The sequence below is a fragment of the Coniophora puteana genome (assembly GCF_000271625.1).
Source record: "Coniophora puteana RWD-64-598 SS2 unplaced genomic scaffold CONPUscaffold_7, whole genome shotgun sequence".
NCBI classification, from domain to species: Eukaryota; Fungi; Basidiomycota; class Agaricomycetes; order Boletales; family Coniophoraceae; genus Coniophora; species Coniophora puteana.
Window position 1 is genome coordinate 1,332,816 of NW_006913059.1, and position 19,519 is coordinate 1,352,334.

The 19,519-nt window shown below is 52.3% G+C and overlaps 8 protein-coding genes across 8 annotated transcripts; 3 read left to right on the forward strand and 5 right to left on the reverse strand.

Moving 5' to 3' along the window:
* Nucleotides 1–572: 572 nt before the first annotated feature.
* CONPUDRAFT_125350 (Sm-like ribonucleoprotein) lies at nucleotides 573–1,583 on the reverse strand. The gene is made up of 5 exons (XM_007771293.1): nucleotides 1,530–1,583; nucleotides 1,432–1,473; nucleotides 1,199–1,348; nucleotides 938–1,067; nucleotides 573–887 (listed from the first exon to the last, which is right to left on the reverse strand). The coding sequence occupies exons 1-5, from the start codon at nucleotides 1,530–1,532 to the stop codon at nucleotides 829–831; spliced, it is 384 nt and encodes a 127-aa protein (XP_007769483.1). The 5' UTR covers nucleotides 1,533–1,583; the 3' UTR covers nucleotides 573–828.
* A 559-nt stretch (nucleotides 1,584–2,142) lies between these two features.
* On the reverse strand, nucleotides 2,143–3,457 carry CONPUDRAFT_57225 (uncharacterized protein; the record flags this gene model as incomplete). The annotated part of the gene is made up of 3 exons (XM_007770834.1): nucleotides 2,143–2,745; nucleotides 2,798–3,010; nucleotides 3,062–3,457. The coding sequence occupies 3 exons, from the start codon at nucleotides 3,455–3,457 to the stop codon at nucleotides 2,143–2,145; spliced, it is 1,212 nt and encodes a 403-aa protein (XP_007769024.1).
* Nucleotides 3,458–4,431: 974 nt separating this feature from the next.
* CONPUDRAFT_154582 (uncharacterized protein) lies at nucleotides 4,432–8,214 on the forward strand (the record flags this gene model as incomplete). The annotated part of the gene is made up of 3 exons (XM_007771294.1): nucleotides 4,432–5,487; nucleotides 7,899–7,913; nucleotides 7,990–8,214. 3 exons carry the CDS (start codon nucleotides 4,432–4,434, stop codon nucleotides 8,212–8,214), a joined length of 1,296 nt encoding a protein of 431 aa, XP_007769484.1.
* A 722-nt stretch (nucleotides 8,215–8,936) lies between these two features.
* On the forward strand, nucleotides 8,937–9,564 carry CONPUDRAFT_30831 (uncharacterized protein; the record flags this gene model as incomplete). Its single annotated transcript, XM_007770776.1, has 4 exons — nucleotides 8,937–9,153; nucleotides 9,221–9,308; nucleotides 9,365–9,443; nucleotides 9,502–9,564. Coding segments are annotated over 4 exons (447 nt in total), but the record flags the coding sequence as incomplete, so codon positions are not given.
* Nucleotides 9,565–11,491: 1,927 nt separating this feature from the next.
* Nucleotides 11,492–12,479, forward strand: CONPUDRAFT_166053 (uncharacterized protein). The gene is made up of 6 exons (XM_007771295.1): nucleotides 11,492–11,630; nucleotides 11,686–11,744; nucleotides 11,797–11,810; nucleotides 11,934–12,030; nucleotides 12,085–12,165; nucleotides 12,220–12,479. The coding sequence occupies exons 1-6, from the start codon at nucleotides 11,539–11,541 to the stop codon at nucleotides 12,240–12,242; spliced, it is 366 nt and encodes a 121-aa protein (XP_007769485.1). The 5' UTR covers nucleotides 11,492–11,538; the 3' UTR covers nucleotides 12,243–12,479.
* A 54-nt stretch (nucleotides 12,480–12,533) lies between these two features.
* On the reverse strand, nucleotides 12,534–13,484 carry CONPUDRAFT_144603 (glutathione S-transferase C-terminal-like protein; the record flags this gene model as incomplete). The annotated part of the gene is made up of 4 exons (XM_007771296.1): nucleotides 13,334–13,484; nucleotides 13,101–13,272; nucleotides 12,880–13,037; nucleotides 12,534–12,818 (listed from the first exon to the last, which is right to left on the reverse strand). Exons 1-4 carry the CDS (start codon nucleotides 13,385–13,387, stop codon nucleotides 12,534–12,536), a joined length of 669 nt encoding a protein of 222 aa, XP_007769486.1. The 5' UTR covers nucleotides 13,388–13,484.
* Nucleotides 13,485–14,620: 1,136 nt separating this feature from the next.
* Nucleotides 14,621–16,585, reverse strand: CONPUDRAFT_105602 (uncharacterized protein). Its single transcript, XM_007771297.1, has 6 exons — nucleotides 16,418–16,585; nucleotides 16,272–16,347; nucleotides 15,833–16,167; nucleotides 15,246–15,746; nucleotides 14,948–15,187; nucleotides 14,621–14,893 (listed from the first exon to the last, which is right to left on the reverse strand). Exons 1-6 carry the CDS (start codon nucleotides 16,574–16,576, stop codon nucleotides 14,777–14,779), a joined length of 1,428 nt encoding a protein of 475 aa, XP_007769487.1. The 5' UTR covers nucleotides 16,577–16,585; the 3' UTR covers nucleotides 14,621–14,776.
* A 229-nt stretch (nucleotides 16,586–16,814) lies between these two features.
* CONPUDRAFT_166056 (asparaginyl-tRNA synthetase) lies at nucleotides 16,815–19,118 on the reverse strand. The gene is made up of 8 exons (XM_007771298.1): nucleotides 18,679–19,118; nucleotides 18,476–18,622; nucleotides 18,242–18,421; nucleotides 17,789–18,193; nucleotides 17,181–17,738; nucleotides 17,048–17,085; nucleotides 16,966–16,986; nucleotides 16,815–16,910 (listed from the first exon to the last, which is right to left on the reverse strand). Exons 1-8 carry the CDS (start codon nucleotides 19,024–19,026, stop codon nucleotides 16,886–16,888), a joined length of 1,722 nt encoding a protein of 573 aa, XP_007769488.1. The 5' UTR covers nucleotides 19,027–19,118; the 3' UTR covers nucleotides 16,815–16,885.
* Nucleotides 19,119–19,519: the final 401 nt, after the last annotated feature.

Genomic DNA, 19,519 nt, shown 5'->3' on the forward strand with positions numbered 1-19,519 from the left:
TCGTCGTTGCGAGCGGGTACTGGCCGACCATCACCCAGGCGTGTTTCGTGGACCGCCTTCCCCGACTCCAGGAGCTTTTCATCAACGCCACAGGCCTCCTTGAGAATGAGCTCTCTACACCACCTGCCGTCCCGATCCCCCATCGCACGCTCCGCATTCTTGGTCTGTCTACTGCACCGAGATCCAGCCCAGAGACTTTGCAGGACAGCCAGGGCGACGATCACATCTTCCTCGATTACATCGCATTACCAAACCTATCAACACTCCTGGTCCCGCTGCGGGATGCAGCGGGGCTGGAGGTCGTGGCTAATCTTATCCAGCGGTCACAGTGTCGCCCTTCATCTTTTGTTCTGGTGGCGTATTCCCAGTGGACGTTGACGGCGCAGGAGGTGGAAGCGAGGCTACCGGATATACGTGTGGCTGGAGTTGTCAGCTCCTTGTTTGAGACGGAGGAGTTCAGGGATTGCAAGGAGAGGTGGCATGCTAACACGTTAAGATCATGAGCGAACATTAAAACTTCGTATCACTGGGTATTTATGTCATACTTGCTAGCGTGAACACGCAAACGGTGTATGTACCTTATGTTGTTATATCGAGACGGTGCCCGGGGACGGCTGATGACGATTACGGAGTGATCGGTGTATAGCAAAACATCCATCAGATGAACCATAGCGTAGTACAATGAGGATCTAGCAGTATTAGTACGAGCATTGAAGCCGCTTTACAAGCGAACGAGTATCCCATACGTATCGTCTCAATTGTGCGTTAAAGCACCTAGCCAACCATCGAGGTCCAAAGAATCCACAGCTCTCCCCTGATGAACAATCTCTAACCTCGACCCCGGCCCCGACCTCCCCCTCGTGGAGCCGCGCGTGGTGCTCCGCGACCTGTCGCCAGTGAGCGAAAGATGGTGGGAACAGGGATTCACCAGACTCACCTCTTGGTGGGGCACCGCGGCCTCCCCTCCCGGGAGGTCCTCCCCGTGTGGTTCGATTAGCCTCCCTAGCGCGCAGCTGATCCTCTTTCACGACGTCGAGTAGTTGGTCGGGAACGCGAAGATACTTGATCTAAAAGGAAGGAGCAGGAGCGTAACCTGTCAGTTAAACGAGCTACGCATATAAACGTTGAAGGCTGAAGCGTGAAGCCGGAAGAGACGGAGGGATGGAGACTGGAAAAGAAATGAACAAGTGCGACTCACCGTGCTCCCGCGAATATAACACTCCTTCAGCTTCCAAAACCGATCGCCGTCGGCGCTCGTCTGATACACCTCGCGTAGAGTGATGTTCATGAAGTTGTCGCAGTTGACCAGATGCCCGTTGAAGGTCTCGCCATTCTTGAGCTCCACAAGCTACCCATCGTACAAGAGAGCAATGCAGGTTCAAGATGCTGTTGAGTCGTGAGGCTTGTTGAGAGCGTGTTTCTGGGACATACCATGGGCTTGTTTTGAGCCGCACTTAGCAGTGATAGAGGCAGCTGAAAGCACATTGTCAGTGACTTTCCTCACCTCCCCTAAGCAGATTACCTCATACCATTTCGCTAGAGAATGCGCGTGATGAAAAGATGGAGAGCGGAACGAGAACGCAATGGTTGAATCAAGGGGGTCGCGCAATGCAGACGCACGCTTGTGCTGCGTTTTGCTGGCTGTGCCATTTAGCCCCTATTCTAACCGAACTAGTCGCCCCTGAGAGACAGGCACTCCGCACAATTCGTCGTAAGCGCAACATCAAGCTCGGTGAAGGTACAGAGTGTTCAGCTTCAATCATCCGGGACATTCACTAAATCTCCCAAAGGTGGTGAGTTTCAACCCGACCTGTCTTTCCTTCCCCAGTCAATTGTCCTCGGTTCTAGCCCATGTAAACGTGAGGGTTCAGACCTACTTCCCGCCTTGATTGATGTACGATGACTACATGAGCCTGCGTAGCTGAGTTTTATCTGGGGATAGCTCTTTGACTCTCTCCCTCGTTCGATATGTCGGGGAGGTAACATAAATATGGGCTTTGCATCTCTCACAAGTGGGACACAACATTGCTGAAGCCGTGACGGAAATGTCTCATATCCACGTACACAGATCTGCTGTAGGCAGATCAGATTCAGAGGAAATAGTCATCCTTGGTATCATACAACAACTGCGTCCCAGAACCATCAAATTCCAGCACCATGCCTGAGCGTTGCTCCTGCGTTCGACGTGCCCACCTCCACCCTCCCGAGCCTCTCGTGCTCCGGCGACCAGGCAATAGTGCCCGAGGAACGCGCGTTGTCGTGCGTGTCGTAGTGCACCGTCCGCTTCCGGCCAGCTTTGGCGGGATCGGATACGTCGTCCTCGACGAGGTGCGCTGCGTTATGACCAGACGTCCGCACGTCGAACGCGCCCTCGAAGGCCGGAGGCAAGTTGACTTGGGCGTCTGCGTTCAGCGTCCGCGCCGAGAGCGTGAGCTGTGCATCCACGGGCAGGTTGGTCACGCTGACTGAGAGCGGGCTGTTGTCGGTCATGGCGGTGACGGAGTATCTCAGGGACGAGGTGCTCTTGAAATCTGGTGTGTAGAGGTCGACTTTGGCGTCGATGCGGTCGCTGGTGGTGGACATGTCGAGCGTGCTCGTCCGCTGGTGGACGGCCTGGTTGGCGAGATGGACTGTCGCCTCGATGGGAGAGTTGCTGGTGTGAAGCGAGAGCGACTTCAGGCTACTGAAAGTGCCTTGGATTTTGCCATTTTCGCTCTCAAATTTCCCGGTAGCACAGGCTACTGACTGATAATGTATTAGTTAAGCAACATGGCGATAACGGCTTCAGTTTGCGTACCTTAACATCCACGAGAGAATTTTCAGTTGACAAAGAGATGATGTCGAAGAACACCTTTTCTTGAAGGGTGCCCAATATAAGGTCGTACCGAGGTGTGTTCACGTCGAGCTTTCGGACGCGACGTTCTGACCCATATCGGCGAGTGGGGATGACAATCGTGATATCAAACTGAATATGATCTTTGCTCCTTGACCTACTCCCCCACTCAGGCGTCTACAACAATTGTTAGAATACGGTTGATGCGGTTGAGCCTACATGACTCACAAATATTCCGATGCTCTTTTCATGAGTTGTAGGCTCCAACAGGCATGCGTGAGTACCGGCAATGCTCCCTTGGCGATAGTACAATGCGTGCACCAATATGCGCACGTTGTCCAAGTGGTTGTCCTCGGTGGTGATGCGGACACTGCCGTGCTGACGAGATCCGCGTGTGAAGAGGTAGAGTGCTTCGGAGTCGATAGGGACCTCGAACGATGCCTCCGCAGCCCACGGGTAGTCGCTATTCGCGCCTGGGTTGAGATATCCTTCCCAGTTGGTACCGTTGCTCCCGAAGCACTGGTGAATCTTGCCGTCCTTCGTGAGAGGGTAGCCGGTGTTACCGCGGTCAATCCTTGGCTGCGAACATGTTAGTCGAATGACGACATGCACAGGATAAGACATGGCAAATTCACCGATCTAGGCCACCATCCTGTTTGTGCGGACCCAACGATACTGTTTATGAGTACCGCAATGAGGATCCATATGAGGAGCGCAGTCGTGAACGCCTTGCAGAACCTCCTGGCTGGTGATTTCCGAAAGACAAAGCCTTGTGAGGACCCTGCGAGTACCTGTGGTTGGGTTGGCTGATATGGAAAGGGATCTCCAGGTTGGTTCGGGCGAGGCTGATATGGGGGCGGAGGGAGCTGCTCTGGCACTTGCTGTGGCAGGTGCTGTCGACTTGAGCCCGCTTGAAGGGGCTGACGTTCACTGGGTTTATTATCATTGTCACCGACAATAATCATGGCAAAGGTATGATTGAGGGCTGAGGATTGGTGGCGATGGTGGACAATGCGCAAAGCGCAACAAGGGGACAGAAAAACGGGCCATATGTGGTGGGGATGACTGCGGGGATGGACGTCTCGGTGGTAATTGGGAGGCGCAGCATGGTGTCCAAAGAGCGGCTCAAGCATCTCATCATGACCGACAGCTTGTCGCATGCTGAGCCTCCGGAATGACTAACTTGCCTCTCTCGCACATGTCTCTGATTCTTGTCGACTCCTCTAGGTGTTACTCCGGGTTTGTCTTCTCATTGGTCTGCACGACGCAGTGAAGTACGCTTGAACAAGCATGACAACTAGGCCAGGGACAGGAAACCGCGTACAGACACCTCGTTTATCCGGGTGGTCGTGTCACAGCCGTCGAACTCAATCGCGGTTTTGATTGTCCACTCTCACGGCCATTCTCGCAATTTGTCTTCGATGAAACATCGCGTTCATATCTTGGTAACTTGTTTGGCGGCCTTTGCTTCTGGACGCGCGTAAAGTGATCCGAGAATTGACAGGTGCCGTCATACACTCCTGCATGCTTTTATTTGCGTCTTATAAACGTTGTCTAGGTCCCAGTTATGCTTTCTCCACCCATGCTTCCCCTCTGACATGCCCGCTTCGGGTCCCCAGTCTCAGAATGCACACGTAACCTTTCAACTACCTCCAGAACTCTGGGTTCAAGTCTTCCAACACGCAACACATAGTACACCCGGTATCCTGGAGCCCGACATTTACGCCCATACAGAAGCATTCGGTTCACAGTATAGCGGAGGCACTGACCCGGCCCTCCGCAAGTCCATGGCTACGCGACGATGCCTCCCCTTGGTGTGCAAGGGATGGTACGCGCTCTCCATCGAGCTTCTCTACAGGTCCGTGTGGATCGGATACACTCGACGCGTGCTCGTTTCTCTTTGTCTCACGCTCCTGGGCTCGACATGGCGATCGGAGCAGGGAGGTCGATCATTGGGCTGGTATGTGCAGAGGCTGGACTTTGCTCCTACGGCCCCTCTTAATCGGCAGTCGGCAGAGGAACACGAGCAGGACCTCATCGTGTTAACTGCGCTGCTGGATTGTATGGTGAACCTGTCCATCGTGGTCTTTGCACCGCGGTCGGTAAGATACCGTTCCATACCCCTTTCTCCAGCTGTGCTTCAGGCGCTATGTCGACGCGGCCCCTCTCTCAGAGTGATCCACTGGGTCAACGACCGTCTAGAGCCGAGCGATTCCGACATTCGAGATCTCTTCACTTCCGCTCCTAATCTTCGCATGTTCTCTTCGCAGAGAGAAATCAGTCTGGCCGATACCTTGGCTTGTTCCGGGATTCCCACCATGCACTCCCTCACGACACTTTCACTTTTCACAGTACAGGAGCGCAATGACTGTACCGAGTCCATACACACCCACTTCCCCGCCCTGCGTCACATCGTCGTGCGATGTCACGCGTCTGAATCTGCGGACGCCTGGCGTCGTTTCCTGGCGTTTGTTGGTACCACTCTCCAATCCATCCACCTCAAACCCTATCGCAACTTCGGTGAACGTGACGACATAACGTCCGGTCTTCAAGAGAAAACGACGATCGTCACGCAGATGTGTCCTCAACTCCAACGTTTCACCCTCTCGCTCCCAGGATGGCATCTGCTCCGTGTGGACTTTGACCTCCCGCCGGTGACCTGCATCACAAAAACTAGGGAGATATTGTACACAGCAAACATGTATTAACTTACAGTACAATGACCATAATGCATATCACCGAATCACAGGTCTAACTTTCATTACGGAAGACCTCGATGTTTCATATTTTGAGCCCAGTTACGATACAGCATTATAGAGTGAGGCTGATACAATCGGGCATGATAGAGTAAGGCTGATACGATTGGGCATGATAGAAGGTTCGCAAAATGACACGGCATTACATGCAGATTTCAAGTCTATAATGATATTTAAGTCATGCAATGGATGATCAAGACGACAAGGTCATATTAGAATTGATGGTACTAATAGTACAGGCCAAAGATTCGGAATAAAGTACAAGCTACTAGACATGGTTGAGTACACGCGTCAATGTACGAGAGATGGAATTGCGAAGGGGAAATAATAACGACTTGAGCATTACATACCCTAGATACGCACAGACAGGTTACAATTAATGAAAGTCAAAAACGAGGGCCGTGGCTACGCACCTATCCTGAGCTGCTGGCCATTTTTGTCGAAGAAGACGAGGGCTTGCATGGAGGGGTGGGCAATCGCGACATTGACGACTGAGGTGCTGAAATAGGAAATGCCGGTGTGTGGGGCGAGAGATTCAGCGTCAATAATAAGAAAACAGAGAAACACGACCTGAGCTCGACGCTTTGTGGAAATGCGCTAGTATGTCAACCGCCGCAACCACTGGGCGCCCGAGCCCGCCGCCCAACCACCGCTCGACCGATGGGATCCACTAGCCCCACCAGACCCCGCACAGCCCAGTCAGATAAGAAATGAGATCAGCTGCTGCCGCTCCTGGGGAAAGACACTCGTGTGAGGCAAGGTCCATCAGCAGAGGGAGCAGGGAAATTCAAGAGGGAGGTGCCAACCTGTGTACTGTGGGGCGAGAAATGCAAAAGGCTCATAACCCGTTACCGAAGCTGAAATATATATAGGGCCCCAATCGCAGTAGTATACAAGCAGGTATGTGTATACCTGAAATACATATAAGGCTACTTGTATGCCATTAGTGTATGTCCTAAGCCCTTATCAGACGTGAAAGGTGCTTACCCCCGTCGTGGCAGTAGGACAAACAAGTGGGGAAAAGCAAATGCGAGGCGTCTACATAATATACGTCGGTGAGCCTGCATTCCAATCTCTCACTTGTTCCTTGTCACCTCGTCACCCTAGCTTCTCTTGCATACCAACCCTTCTCTTCACCCTTGTCACCTCTGGCTTCTCCCGTTGCCGTTGACTTCTCTTCTCCCGAGACTCCCGAGGTGTCGTTGAAGCGGTGTACCTTCATATTCCGTTGCGAATTACGACATGTTCATGCAATTCCGAGGCGGCACTGTTGGGCACATGCTGCCGCCTGATTGGGACCGCTGTCTTCAAGTGGGTGTGGCCAACTTTGAAATGGAATCAGAGGACTCGGACGACGGGCAACTACACTCAGACATCACACATGTATGTTATAAACAAATGTATTAGCTACATCTACTAGGTATAATTAAGAGCAGAACCCGCGCACGCTGATGCGTGCACACGTCAAGTGCATGTTGCAACATACATGCTGTTAGCGTCAGCCATGCACTCCAGAGCACACGCCGATGTTTTTTGCCATGCGCGTCAGCATCTGGTTTTGTTGGCTCGTGGTGCAGTTGCACACGCTGTCAGTGCTTTGCACGCATTACGTACGCGCGTTGTGCACTTTTGCTTTTAGAAAGGCGTGGTTTAGACTCCCGCCGTTCCTCTAGCGGGTCGCACGCCAACAGCGTACGCTGGCGCGCGAGGTCGCTGGTCTTATTGACCTGTGCGCGGAGAGCGAGGGAGGCGAGGGCTGACGGAGAACTTGCCTTGACCAGAGCAGATGTCCGGCCGAGCTCCCGCCTGTATGTGGCTCTCCTCAGGCGTGCCACGACAGCGAGGGTGCGGTGAGGGGAGAAGGAGGGAGGAAACAGAGGCGAGGGGAATTATGTCCAAATGCTTGGCGTGAACCGTCGGCACTGGTCCCGAAATGCGCGACTCAAGCCCCTGAGCACTTTGGGCCAGCGCGAGCTTTGAAAACACGGTGTTCTGTATCGTCCGAATACCACCATTGATGACATAACAATGAGGGCCTATAATACGTCGTATTTAATGAGGAATAATTACGACGCTCTATAATTTAGGTAGCTAACTTGACAAGACTCTATAATATATGAAATTATACCGTGCAAATCACTGGGCGTCTACATTGAATACGACTCTTTGGGTGACCGTCTATAGTTGGCTATAATACATAGCATTCCTACGGTGCGTGTCTATAATTCTCTGTCAGACCGAGCGTTATAATATAGTGCCCGAGTCCACCCTCATAATGTTCTCTTTCTCACGATGGGCCTCTATCGTAGCCCATAGTGACGATCGTAAGTACGCTCACATCATAATACTTATAATTTTTCCCCACTTTCTGTGATGTGTCTCGGTCTCTGCCCTCTGCAGAACGGGCGGACTCAGAATCCTGACTGCGCGTTCAGACACGTCTGGAATGCGCTTGCTTGCATCAGTCAGCGCACACCGACGCTGCAAGTGGTGCAGTTCATCGGGCGCGAAGACAGTCTACTCTTACAGACCCGGTTTCGCGATAAGCTTCGACACGGTTTGGCGCTGCTACCCTACCTTCGCGTCCAGAATCACCTCGGGGAGCCGTTTGATCGTCCCTCATAGGTCTCTTTGCATTTGGCCACGTTGTTCTCCGTCATCCCTAGTCCAATAACCACCGTCGAGATTCTCAATTGCTGCATGTCTGCCGAATAACAGCCGCTGTCGATCACGACAATAAAAAAAAGTCGGCGCAACACCGCAAATGGATGAAACAGGACTCGACACTTGGCCAGCGAGACTATCCGTTACTTGGCCTTCAAATTTCCAAGCCAACGACCGCGATTTCTAGTTGTTCACCGCATAATAATTCACGAGACACGTTCGCAGCCTCTAGCTTTTCGTCGGTCTCAGCCCTACCAGTGGCTATCAGCTACTGCGCATACAGATGTAGGCTTGCACATGAGTCTGACACCCCCTCAAAGCGATAGATCTCAATTGCAAGTGCGGCTATCGATTGGTCCAAGCCGTAGAACGCGTAACGCAGGCGATAAGCTTTTTTTGATGAGGTAATACCAGTGTCATGACTGCGGTCGGTCCATATACCATGCATGTGTTTGTATGATTCTAACACAAACAATCTCCAAGGAAGTGGCTAGAGTGGACGCTCCAGGAGGGGCTGCATTTCCTGCATATCGCGACAACCCAGCTGATCACTCATCCGACATTTAGGAGAGCGCCTTTGAGAGGGGTATCTTGCTCACCGGTCGCGCAAGCGACTTAAGATGCAAGCGGCCCAGCAGCTTTCTCTACGATCACACCCATCCTCTCATCCACGTCCGTCAACCATGGAAAACCCCAAAAAAGAAGTTGGCTCTCTCCTCACGGGCCTCTGCACAGCGCAAGATACGAAGACCCTTGAGGGTATCTTCCGGGAGTATTACACCTCTGACGCGCGACTCCTGAACCCGGTCTGCCAGGTGGGATCTCGCGAGGGTATCCTGCGCATCTACGAGCTGTACCGCATCATGAGCCCCAACACTGAGGTTCAAATCATAAGCGTCAGTGCGTATGCTTCTCTCCGTTGGCGTTGTATCCACTTTTGGCGAGTACTGAGCATGTCGTGTCGTAGTGTACGACAAACCGACGAACGTGGTCGTGCTTGAGGCCAAGCAGAACTTTCAATTGTGGTTCAGCCCCTTCCCTGCGGAGCCTGCGAGGTATGTGCGGCTTTGCTTGCTTCCCATTGATAACTGTGACGTTCTTAACTCGCCAGGGTGAACGTTCGGCTTTCCTTGAAGGAGATAAATGGACACCTATTCATCTATCAACAAGAGGATCTGTACCATTGGATGGTAAGTCACGCGGATCCTGACTCTCATACTCCCGATGAGTAACGAAAAAAAAACGCAGGATGCCGCCGCCATGATCTTACCGCCCCTCGCGCCCGTTGTTGGCATTATGCTCGCTCTTTCGGGTTGGATGATGGGGATAATGGCGATGATCCTCACGTGCGTTGCCTCCACGTCTCCGTTTAGATGTGAAGTTAACGACATGTGCAACAGGAGCCTGAGGCTCACGGGAGGCAAGTACACCGGAGATAGCACGAAGGAGCAGCTCCACCACATTGTTGGAGCCGTTGAGACGAGCGATCCTGATAAGCGGGCCAAGAAGCTCGAGCGTTACGAGGAAGCCAACAACGCTGAAGGCCATGATTCTCCTCCTCAGTCTGACATCGCGTCGCGCGTAAAGTAAATATGTCTATTGGACTATGTTACAAGCAAAGACTATGAAACCTGATCGCAAATTCTGCGGCGGTATAGTGTCGACATGAAGGGTTAAGCACGTATGGACAATAAAGACTATTATTAAATGTATCGCGAGTAGTACGAGTGCAAAACAATTATCGGAAATTCAGGTCGAGGGTCCGACTTAGCGCTGCTGGGGCGACTTCATTTCTTTTTCGTCAGCATCACTGCTATGTACTGCACATGCGGAACTTTGGCGACGAAGTTTCTGGGATAGTGAAATAGCAGTCAAATATACCTATAAGCTATTCTCTCGAGCCTGCGCTGCTCTCCACATAGACAAATCGATGGCCAAAGGGCGCGTCCTCAATGTAGAACTTCTTGACCGTCTGGCGAGTGATGTACGGGGATCGCGATGTCAATGGGAGCTCAATAACGTGAGAAGCCTCCCTGATTGAGTCTTGCATGGTGAAGCGAGAGTGAAGTGTGAAGCAAGGGAACTTTTCAGACGTGGTGTGGTGGAGGTACGCGTTGAAAACGCGCGAGATCCACCTTCAGAAGCAAACCTTCAACAGTCTCCAACAATGAGCCTGTCACTTGCGTCCGAAGAGCGTATGACGAAATCGCGTCCCGATTGGGTTTGTCTTTCTCACGGATTTCTCGGATCGTATGTTTCACCGCGACCACCATCGACGACTTCGCAAGCCCCACCACAGTCTTATGTATGTTTCTCGTCGCATTTGGCGTTGAGGTCGACTTCTGAGCCGCACGAACTCAGCGACATTGCCTTTTTATGATAGTCTGTGAAGTCTTTTGTCGACCAATCGGTTTTGTGCACTCCACTGTCTTTGAGCTCGCTGGCATCTAGAATCTCCACGCGCTGAGATGGAGAGCTAATCCGCGGCTTGCGCACTTGAAATCCCCCTGATACCTTACTGTTGCGCATACAGCATAAAATATCACCGATCCATCGCTTCTTCACTGATTCTCGCGCACTGGCGAGCTCTCAGATTTCAGAGACGAACACAACCCACATGTTCCAAGGCCACTCTTCTAAACCTACATTACTCCCTCTTTTTGGGGGGCAATCTAGAGATGGGTCTTCTCTTTTCAATGTTAACGTCTACACTGATTCTTTTAAAGGGGTAAACTTCGGATTCTCTGCTAACGCTCTACAACGAAGACAAATAATATTTCGATCTTTCCGGAGTGACTGTAGTGTCGGTGCACAAGGGCTATGTGTCTGCACGTCGGATTCTGCGACGTCCTCATTTTTGTCATCCGGGCGGAGGTTGACAGAGCTCCTGCTGAGACCTCTGCATGCTCCAGATTTCCCCTCACGGAGACAAGCCTACGATCATTAATCTCGCTTTCTGTTTTCTTGCCAGTGCCGTGACGAGTGAGAGGTCATATATCCAAGACCTGCAAATGGGCAACGTCTCCGCCCTATCGACACGCACGCCATATTAGCACTGCATACAAACTCTCCATCAATAGACTCCAGATGATGCCCCCCAACGAAGCTAAGCGATGGTGGCGCTGCCCCGACCAATATCCCCGAGTATGACACCTGCGCGGCAACATATCGCCGTCTAACGAAAGGTACTTAAAGGAGCCCAGCGATGCCCTTTCAGAGCATCCTCCATCGTGCACTCCTCTCTGCAACGTCTACGTAAATCACGTCCAGTGCATCTCGTCAAAAATGAAGTTCCAACATGCCATCGCTTCTGCCATCTCCCTTGCCGTGGCCAGAGCCTGGGCTGCACCCACGGACACATTGACCATCGACACTCCGTACGTCGCGCAATTCGCGTTCTTGAACATATGTCTTTTTCTGACTACACGTCAGTTCAAGATTGGCCCTCTTTCAGTGTGGGCTGATCAATATCACCTGGCATGGAGGTCAAGGCATGTTGAATTATGATTTTCTTGATGCCATCCACACTGATGTTGTCCACAGGCCCGTACACTCTGGTTAGTCACAAGACCATTCACCAACTTGCAGATGTGTTCTAACACATATCTGTTAAAATTTCACAGAGGTGAGTCCCGTATCTCATATGGTGACGTTTCGTTGTATTAATTCTTAATTTCGAAAGCGTCCTCCTCGCTGGTAGCGCCAGCGAGACCCCTTACGATGTGTACTCCAACTTGCGTGCATCACCGTACACCTGGAACACCAACGTGCAAGATGGTAATTGTTGCTCTCTTGAATACGTACATTCTTGGCACTCACGATGCTTGGCAGGCAACAACGCTACCTTATCCGTCAAAGACAACACTGGCGCGCTCGCCTACACGTCCTCTATATTTGTTAATGGCCAAGACAGTGGGTCCTACTTCGTTGGGAATTTGAGATGTACTGAAAATATCGCTTGCTCAGACATGTCGTGTCTCAAGAACTAAGCTTCTCGCCCGAGGGCCTGGAGCTGGAAGCGGACACGTTCATAGCCTATTATAGACATCCAGCTCTCCGGTGAAAACATCATGTCGTCATTATGCTTCTTATGAGCGAGTTGTTACAAGGGATTCGCTGGGCGTTTCATTATAAGTTCACACAGGCTTGCAGAAAGTCGTTCTGCGAGCAAGATTTGCTCAGTCCAGTATTTCATTTACATCACCGAAATACGAGAGTCATTATCAGCATAGCATACGCGCGAGCGCTCAAACGGTACCCCAATCTACTCGCGGTGTACCCTAAGCAGAACCCTTATGCTGAAGAGGCGTCTCCACGAACTCAATCTCGCCGAAAACCTGCTTGATCTTGGGGTGCGAGATAACCTTGTTGAAATGCGCAAAAGTCTTGGGATATCTGGCTCTCTCGGCTGTTCCGAGTGTGATACCGACGGCATCCTTGATGCTACCAGCCAAAACGATGTCGGCAAGCGTCAGCCTGCCACCAACCAGATACTCATGCCTGGTGAGGTGGCGTTCGAGGTGATCAAGGGCACTGTACTGCCTGTCCAGGAGTATGGTATGGAACTGATAAAGCAACGGTGTGACCAATTATGTCAAAGGATTCGCAAGCGTCGTCTTCACTCACGTCCTTGTTGTACCCAGGGAAGTAACCGGTAGCGAGGTACCAGGTGAAATCCGAAGAGACCTGGAGCTCGAACTCGGCGAAGTGAGTCCACTGCTCGACTTCAGCGGCCTCTTTCTTGGTTTGCCCTTGCAAACCGCTCTCAGGAGCCAAGGACACGACTGGAATTATTTGGATAAAATTTCAGGTCAAAGTTAAGAAGCCATGGTGCTCAAGAGACTGACTGTAATTCACAATAGCAAGGCCCTCTGTGAGTATGAAGCCTTCGGCGTCTTCAAATGCCGGGATCTTTCCCTGAGGGAACTTGGCGAGATATGCGGGTGATTTGTTGGTCTCGCCCAACTTTATCTCTGCAAGGTTGAGCTCAAGCCCCGCTATGGCGGCAGCCGTCTTGATCTACATCATATATATTTCAGCCTGGGAGTGTTTCCGGGAGGTAATCAGGGCTAAGACTTACAACAATGGTCTGGCGTTGAAAGCTAGCACCGTATAGAGTTCCAACAGGTGCCATTGATTTTGTGAGGTGTGGCAATATCAATATGAGAGAGAAGACAGCTGGATGATGGGGGATCCGGTTCTTTCTTTGATGAAGTGCATGCGAGTGTTTATATGTTGAAGACTTTTCCCACCTTCGATCGAAGGCTATATACCTTTTCTGCGAACGTTATAAGGAAGATGTTTACGGGTCGTCACGTCCGTTCAATGACGCAGCATAGAAATTCACTGCTGTAGGCATCCAATCCGGGAGCTTGAATCTTATACACAAGGTTTCCCGTCGACTGTTTGCCACCACCATCGGTGCCTAAGTTTCCTGAAGAGGGAATAAATAACGTGAAGGCTTCCACAAAAACAGAGGGAACAATGGTTTTTCTCCGAGTTAGGCGTCGCTGAACTTCGACTGTTCATGCACTTTCCTCACCGGGTCTCATAATGCCGGAAGCAAGGTGCGAAGGAGAACGTGTAGAGCCCGGGGGGAAATGCTTGAGAGACAAATGAAGAATGAGACATTCTGAACAGCTTGACGTCAAGTATGAATGGACGCACTTCTCATGGGTTCCATTTGTTATATATCATCGCCACTCACGCAACGTTGTTCGCGCATCAATTTTCTTACAAAGTCTTATTCGCAGGCGCCAGTGTCAGCGACTTCCTCATGACTTCTGGGCATGACACCACCGTGCACGAATAGTAAATATATTGTTCCGTGAAGATGCGCGCCACATAAGTATTTAGCCAACATTGCACCACACGGAGTCCTTCTTGAGTAGGCGACTATAAAAACCTAGCAGAAGTTCAGATTTACAAGCTCAAGCGCACACTATTGGTCCCTTTTGAAAAGGTGCCCGTTTCTCATACCTCTCCCATCGAAGACATACTGTCCGCGAAGATGTACTTGTCTAGACCTGAGAACATCAAGGGGTTCAAGATGCCTAGCCATATTAACGAGGACGCCGGTGGGTAGTCCGTCCAGTTACATAGCACCGCCAGGTATGAAGGATGGAGGGGGCCAGCTCAATAAACGGTTCAGCTATGAGTATGAAAGCTATTCCGGGCATGAACTTGCAGTTCCCTGGAGCCAGTGCTCCAGACAGACTAGGCTGGCAGGTTCCTCAGCCTACGCCAGGGGAGGCAAAGGAGACGACAACCATGAGAGCAAAGACGCCCTACGCTTCAGTGCTACATCGATGTACGACGCGCACATGAGCTAAAGCAGAGATATAAGCGATTCAACCTTCCGAATGAACTCTTGGATAGGAGTATGAATGAATGAATGCAGAGTATTGTCCGTGTTCGTGTTTTGACATGTCTAAGACGTGAAAGAAAAGTAAGAAACGGAGATGGGTATGATACACATACTGCGAGCTGAATTCAAATAGCGATGTGAATAAAAATGAAAAGCCTATAGTACCGACATCGACAGGTTTCTCGTTACCTCGAACACCTGCCCCGAGCCACCACCGAAGCGGTCCACATGCGTGCCCAGGTGCTGGCCTTCGTCTCGCAGCACCCAACGGCCCTGCATTGAGCATCAGTCAATAATTCGACAAACTTATCCACGCAGATCACCCACGGTGTACACGTTGTCGCCCATTCCGACAGCGCGGAGCTGCGAGTCAGGCCGCAGCATGAAGTTGCGGGCTTGATTCTCGGTAAAATGACCTAGACCGAAGTGTGGTCGTGGGAGAGGCACCGGCCAGTTGTTGTGATAGTCGGTATGCGAGTCTGCTTTATTTCCGTCGGGCATCCACTGGACGTGCAAGCGAAGTTCTTGTAGACGCGGCGCATTCACCGTGGCGCGCTCGATGGACTCCTGCATAGCGTTAAGCGTGATTAACATATAGGCCAATATGCGGCTGCCCGCGACCCACCACGTCTGGACTCGCGACAGAGCACACCAGCGCACGCAGCTCACGGCATTTGAGACAAAGGCTGTGCACCATGTCCAGCGTCAGCTGCGTCATCCCGACGTTGAAGTCCCTCAGCGAGCTTCCGTGCTTCTCGATCAGCCTATTCATAAATGCAGGGTTCACTGGCATCTGTCCATGCACTGCGAATGAACTCAGCGTGAACGTTTCGAGCGTTCCTTGGTGTGGGATGAGCGCATTCGTCCATGGCCAGAGGCTCTGCGGGCCGAGCACGTCGAGCGAGCCCGTGCGCACCGTGAGACGTTTTAGTCGTGGTAGCGGAGTGAGCGGGGAACGGTATATGCCTGGTGATAGGTACTCCGTATCAAGAGCGACGAGGCTGGGCAGGCACGCGACAATGGCGGGGATCGCAGCGCTCGGGGCGCCCTTGAGCCGTAGGTCTTGTAGCATAGGCATCTTCATAAAGACGGATATAAGTATGGTGGGCGGAACACCTGCACAACGCTACATGAATATGCATATATGCGCTCTGTCAGCAATGATAAGATCAATGCGCATATATGCGCCATAAGTGCAACGTATGTACGCACCCCAAGCTCCAAGTGTGTCAATGTCTTCCCCAGCGTGTCCGCCCATCCCTGCAGCGCCCTCGGCGGTCCCTCTAGCGTCCAAACTGACAAGACCTCTATACCATCCACGTTCTCTAGCTCCCTCCACACCTCCGGGCCCATATCGTACTGCGTGCGCACAGCGAGCGAGCGCACGGGCAGCGCACGGATGACGTCGATGAACGGGTAGAAGTTCTCGTCGGGCGTCTCCGTGTCGTCTACCCACGTCAGCCTGTACAAGTTCGTGCACAGGCGCAGCGCGGCGAGGGTGTCGCGCCGGATGGTGGGGTAGTACGCCTCCATCTTCTGGACTGACCCTGTAACAAGAATACGTGGCACATCGCATCAGAAAGGTCAGAAGAGAATGAGAGACGGAAGGGTGGGTCATGAGAGGAAAAAAGGAGACGAGGGACTGGCGAACCTGTCTCAGTGATGTTCCTGACATATTGCGCGAGCTCCGGCCTCTTGAGGAGTGTCGTAGCAGGATGGAAAAGCACCTATTCCCACAGCGCGAGTCGCGTGGTCAGTTGAGCTCCAGCAACAATGCCGAGCAAAAGGTCACCTTACATTGTTTATGATGCGCGAATCTAGTTTCCGGTAGAGCAGCGGGGTGGACGCGCGATTGAAGGTCCAGTTGACGAGGGCAGCGATATTGAGATCCTTGCGCTCTAGGTTTTCAAGGATGGGCGAAAGGAGGTCCAAGGGGACATTTTCGGGACTGAACATGAATGTTCTAAGAAAAAGAAAGATAGGGTATCATGCAAGAATGCGTGGACAACAAGGAGAGAGCGCCTGGCTTGGTAATGGAATGGGTGAATAAGCCATCGTCAGACCATTGACTCCTCCGAACGAGTCCGCGCGGTTCGTCCATCAGATCGTGCAATCGTGAGATACCGCTAAATCAAACCGATTCTCCGCACCACTAGCAGCAGCCCCAGACATCACCTGGAAACTCAAACTTTGTGCAACATATCATTATCCCGAACACGAGTACACAAACATAGCTACAACCACGGTCTATCACGATTAATCTTCCTACGGCGTCGCACGGCCAGGCCACCTGGAACATATCAGCAACCCGTTCGGCCGACCTAGATCCCAAAAAGAACTCATACCTGGGGTACAACGTGCACTCCCTGCACAGAAAGAGAAGTGAGCACACGATCGAACACGCCAAAGTAATGTGTTCCTGCGTACCTGACCGTATACCGGTTCGCAAGCCAAGCCAAAAATCTCTGCGGGGGAACAAAGATAACGAAGAAAGGCGCCGATCAGCACGAGGAACGGCGATGCGCGCGGATGCACGGCTAAAACCCAATCGCAAACGTACCTCAACACCCAGGCCATACCCACCGTGCTCGCACGTCCCGTACTTGCGCTGGTCCGTGTACCAGTAGTACGGCTTCGGGTCAATGCCCTCACGCTTATATCCCTCGAACAGCTCCTCCATGTCCGCAATCCTCATTGACCCACCCACGATCTCACCCACGTTCGGCATCAGCAGATCGCAGCTCTCCGTGAAGATCGGCCCTGTCGCGCCTTTCTCCCGCGGCATCTTTTTCATGTAGAACGCCTTCAGCTCAGCGGGGAAGCCGTAGAGGAAGATAGGCGTGCCGATGATGTCCGTCATCTGGCGCTCAGCAGCCTCCGCGATGTCGTCTCCGATGGCGTGCTCAACCATCTTCGCGTTTCCTTGCTCGTCCTTGATCACGTTTCCCCCTGCGTCTTCAGCTTCGTGCTTGATGCCATGCTCGTTCAACCAGTTAATGGCTTCCGCATAGGCCATGCGCTTGAATGGACGTGCGGGGGCCTTGAAGCCTGGGTTCAGCTGCTGGATAATGGAAGCAGCGATGGGGTTGGCGAGGAGCTTGTCGACGGTTTCGCAGATCTGACCAAGGGAGTTAGCAAGTACTCGAGAAATAAGACGCATATACCCACAACTGCCTCTATATGCGACATCAAGTCGTTGAAAGTGATGAATGCGAGCTCAGCCTCAAGATGGGTATATTCGCTCAGATGCCGGCGGGTGTGACTATTCTCAGCTCGGAAACTCTCCTGCACACAGAATACGTCTCCGAGCGAAGGTAGACATGTTTCGAGATACAGTTGCGAACTCTGAGTGAGATAGGCCTCCTGGCCATAGTATGGAAGTTGGAATAGCGTCGCGCCACCTTCTACTGACGTCTGTACAAGGCATGGTGGAGTGACCTCGAGCACGTTATGTGCTTCGTATGTTGTGCGGAAAGCGGAGAGGAGGGCAGCACGAAGACGAAGGACGCCGGAGGCAGTCTCTCCCCGGAGGACGAGATGACGCAGATCGGCCATGATGGAGGGGTCAGATTGCTATGATGATACGGTTAGATACATCTGCGACATAGCAAAGACCCTCACCTCATTCAATCTGTTGCTGAACGCGTCTTCTGCACCCGGCGCAGAGCCAAGCGTTCTCCAGAAGTCAACCGTAAGTTCATGTCCTCCTGGGGCCGTCTTTCCCTCTGGAACGACCTGAAGAGTACCCGTCAGCTCGACAGCGGCCTCGAGCTCGAGGGTTTTCGCGTCATAAGTCTTGGTCTAAGTGCAAACAGGGGTCAATTCATGCGTTAGAGGTCGAAGACATGGACTTGCCAGTTGACCGGTGAGAACGGCCTGAAGGTAGCCAGTACCATCACGCAGAACAATAAAAGTGAGCTCCTGTTGTATGCGCAGACGGTGAATCCAGCCCGACACGCGCACCCTCTGCCCACGTAGGGGCTCGAGCTTGACAATCTTTGCCTGTGCATTGTGATATCAGACCTCTAGCGTATGGGTTTTCCAGGCACTGAACGCACCTTAGTAGCCTTAGGCAGACTCTCGTCCTCCGTGATGATAACCTTCTTGCTCTCCTCTAGCATGCGCTCTCTCTTCTCCCTCTTCTCCTGTAGTTGCTTTTCCTCCTGAGCTGCTTTCTGACGCTTCTTCTCGAGGCCCTGCGCGTCCTTCTTGGCCTTCTTGGTCGCGCTTTGAGTCGGGGCATCGTATTCCGCTTCCGCGCTCGCCCTGAAGAGGTACTTGGTGGAGTCGACGCTATCGGTGGACGTCGAGAAAATGGCGTATCCGAGGGTCTGATAAGGCTGATCGAGGGTGCCGCGGCCTGCAGCATCAGAGCCGCTCGAGGCGTCGATGTAGATCGTGGCCATTGTCACTGGCTGCGACAGGGAAGGGGTAGAGTGGTAGTCGTGTACGAGGAGACCGAGATGGGCTGGCTGGCCTTGTATTTTTATAAGTGAGCGAGTAAGAAGAGGCGTTGAAGGGCGTTGATTTGTCGGTGACTTTCGGTGACTCGTCGCGTCCCTGTTTAGATCTTCCTTTTTTGGCTTATCTTCCGGCGAATCGGAGTGTCGCGAAAACATAACTTTGCCACGTGCGACCATCATCTTGCTCGGTCTCTCGGACGGTCGTGTGCTCGCGTCGCTGTCCACCACATCTCAGCTTTAGTCGCTCGTAGCGCACTTATTTCTCGAGCTTTCCTCTCCATGACGGAACCTGGAAGTCTCAAGGACTGCGGGCTGTCGGAAGCGTCTTTTCCATGCGCACCGCCCTCATCAGTTGCTCGAGCGCCCAGTCTTCCACCATGAGGCGTCATCGATTCGAATCTCAGAAATGTCCGAGTACTGTACTGAACATAGAAGT

Coding starts and splice junctions, on each gene's coding strand:
- CONPUDRAFT_105602 (XM_007771297.1), bottom strand. CDS start 16,576: ATGTTCAGTCCCGAAAATGTCCCCTTGGACCTCCTTTCGCCCATCCTT. Junction 16,348..16,417: donor ATTCGCGCATCATAAACAAT/GTAAGGTGACCT, acceptor CTGTGGGAATAG/GTGCTTTTCCATCCTGCTAC. Junction 14,894..14,947: donor TGGGCGACAACGTGTACACC/GTGGGTGATCTG, acceptor TGCTCAATGCAG/GGCCGTTGGGTGCTGCGAGA.
- CONPUDRAFT_166053 (XM_007771295.1), top strand. CDS start 11,539: ATGAAGTTCCAACATGCCATCGCTTCTGCCATCTCCCTTGCCGTGGCC. Junction 11,631..11,685: donor ACATTGACCATCGACACTCC/GTACGTCGCGCA, acceptor ACTACACGTCAG/TTCAAGATTGGCCCTCTTTC. Junction 12,031..12,084: donor GAACACCAACGTGCAAGATG/GTAATTGTTGCT, acceptor GATGCTTGGCAG/GCAACAACGCTACCTTATCC.
- CONPUDRAFT_166056 (XM_007771298.1), bottom strand. CDS start 19,026: ATGGCCACGATCTACATCGACGCCTCGAGCGGCTCTGATGCTGCAGGC. Junction 18,422..18,475: donor CCGTTCTCACCGGTCAACTG/GCAAGTCCATGT, acceptor GTTTGCACTTAG/ACCAAGACTTATGACGCGAA. Junction 16,911..16,965: donor GAGTGCACGTTGTACCCCAG/GTATGAGTTCTT, acceptor GATATGTTCCAG/GTGGCCTGGCCGTGCGACGC.
- CONPUDRAFT_125350 (XM_007771293.1), bottom strand. Junction 1,349..1,431: donor CGGCTCAAAACAAGCCCATG/GTATGTCCCAGA, acceptor TACGATGGGTAG/CTTGTGGAGCTCAAGAATGG. Junction 888..937: donor CCGCGGTGCCCCACCAAGAG/GTGAGTCTGGTG, acceptor CACTGGCGACAG/GTCGCGGAGCACCACGCGCG.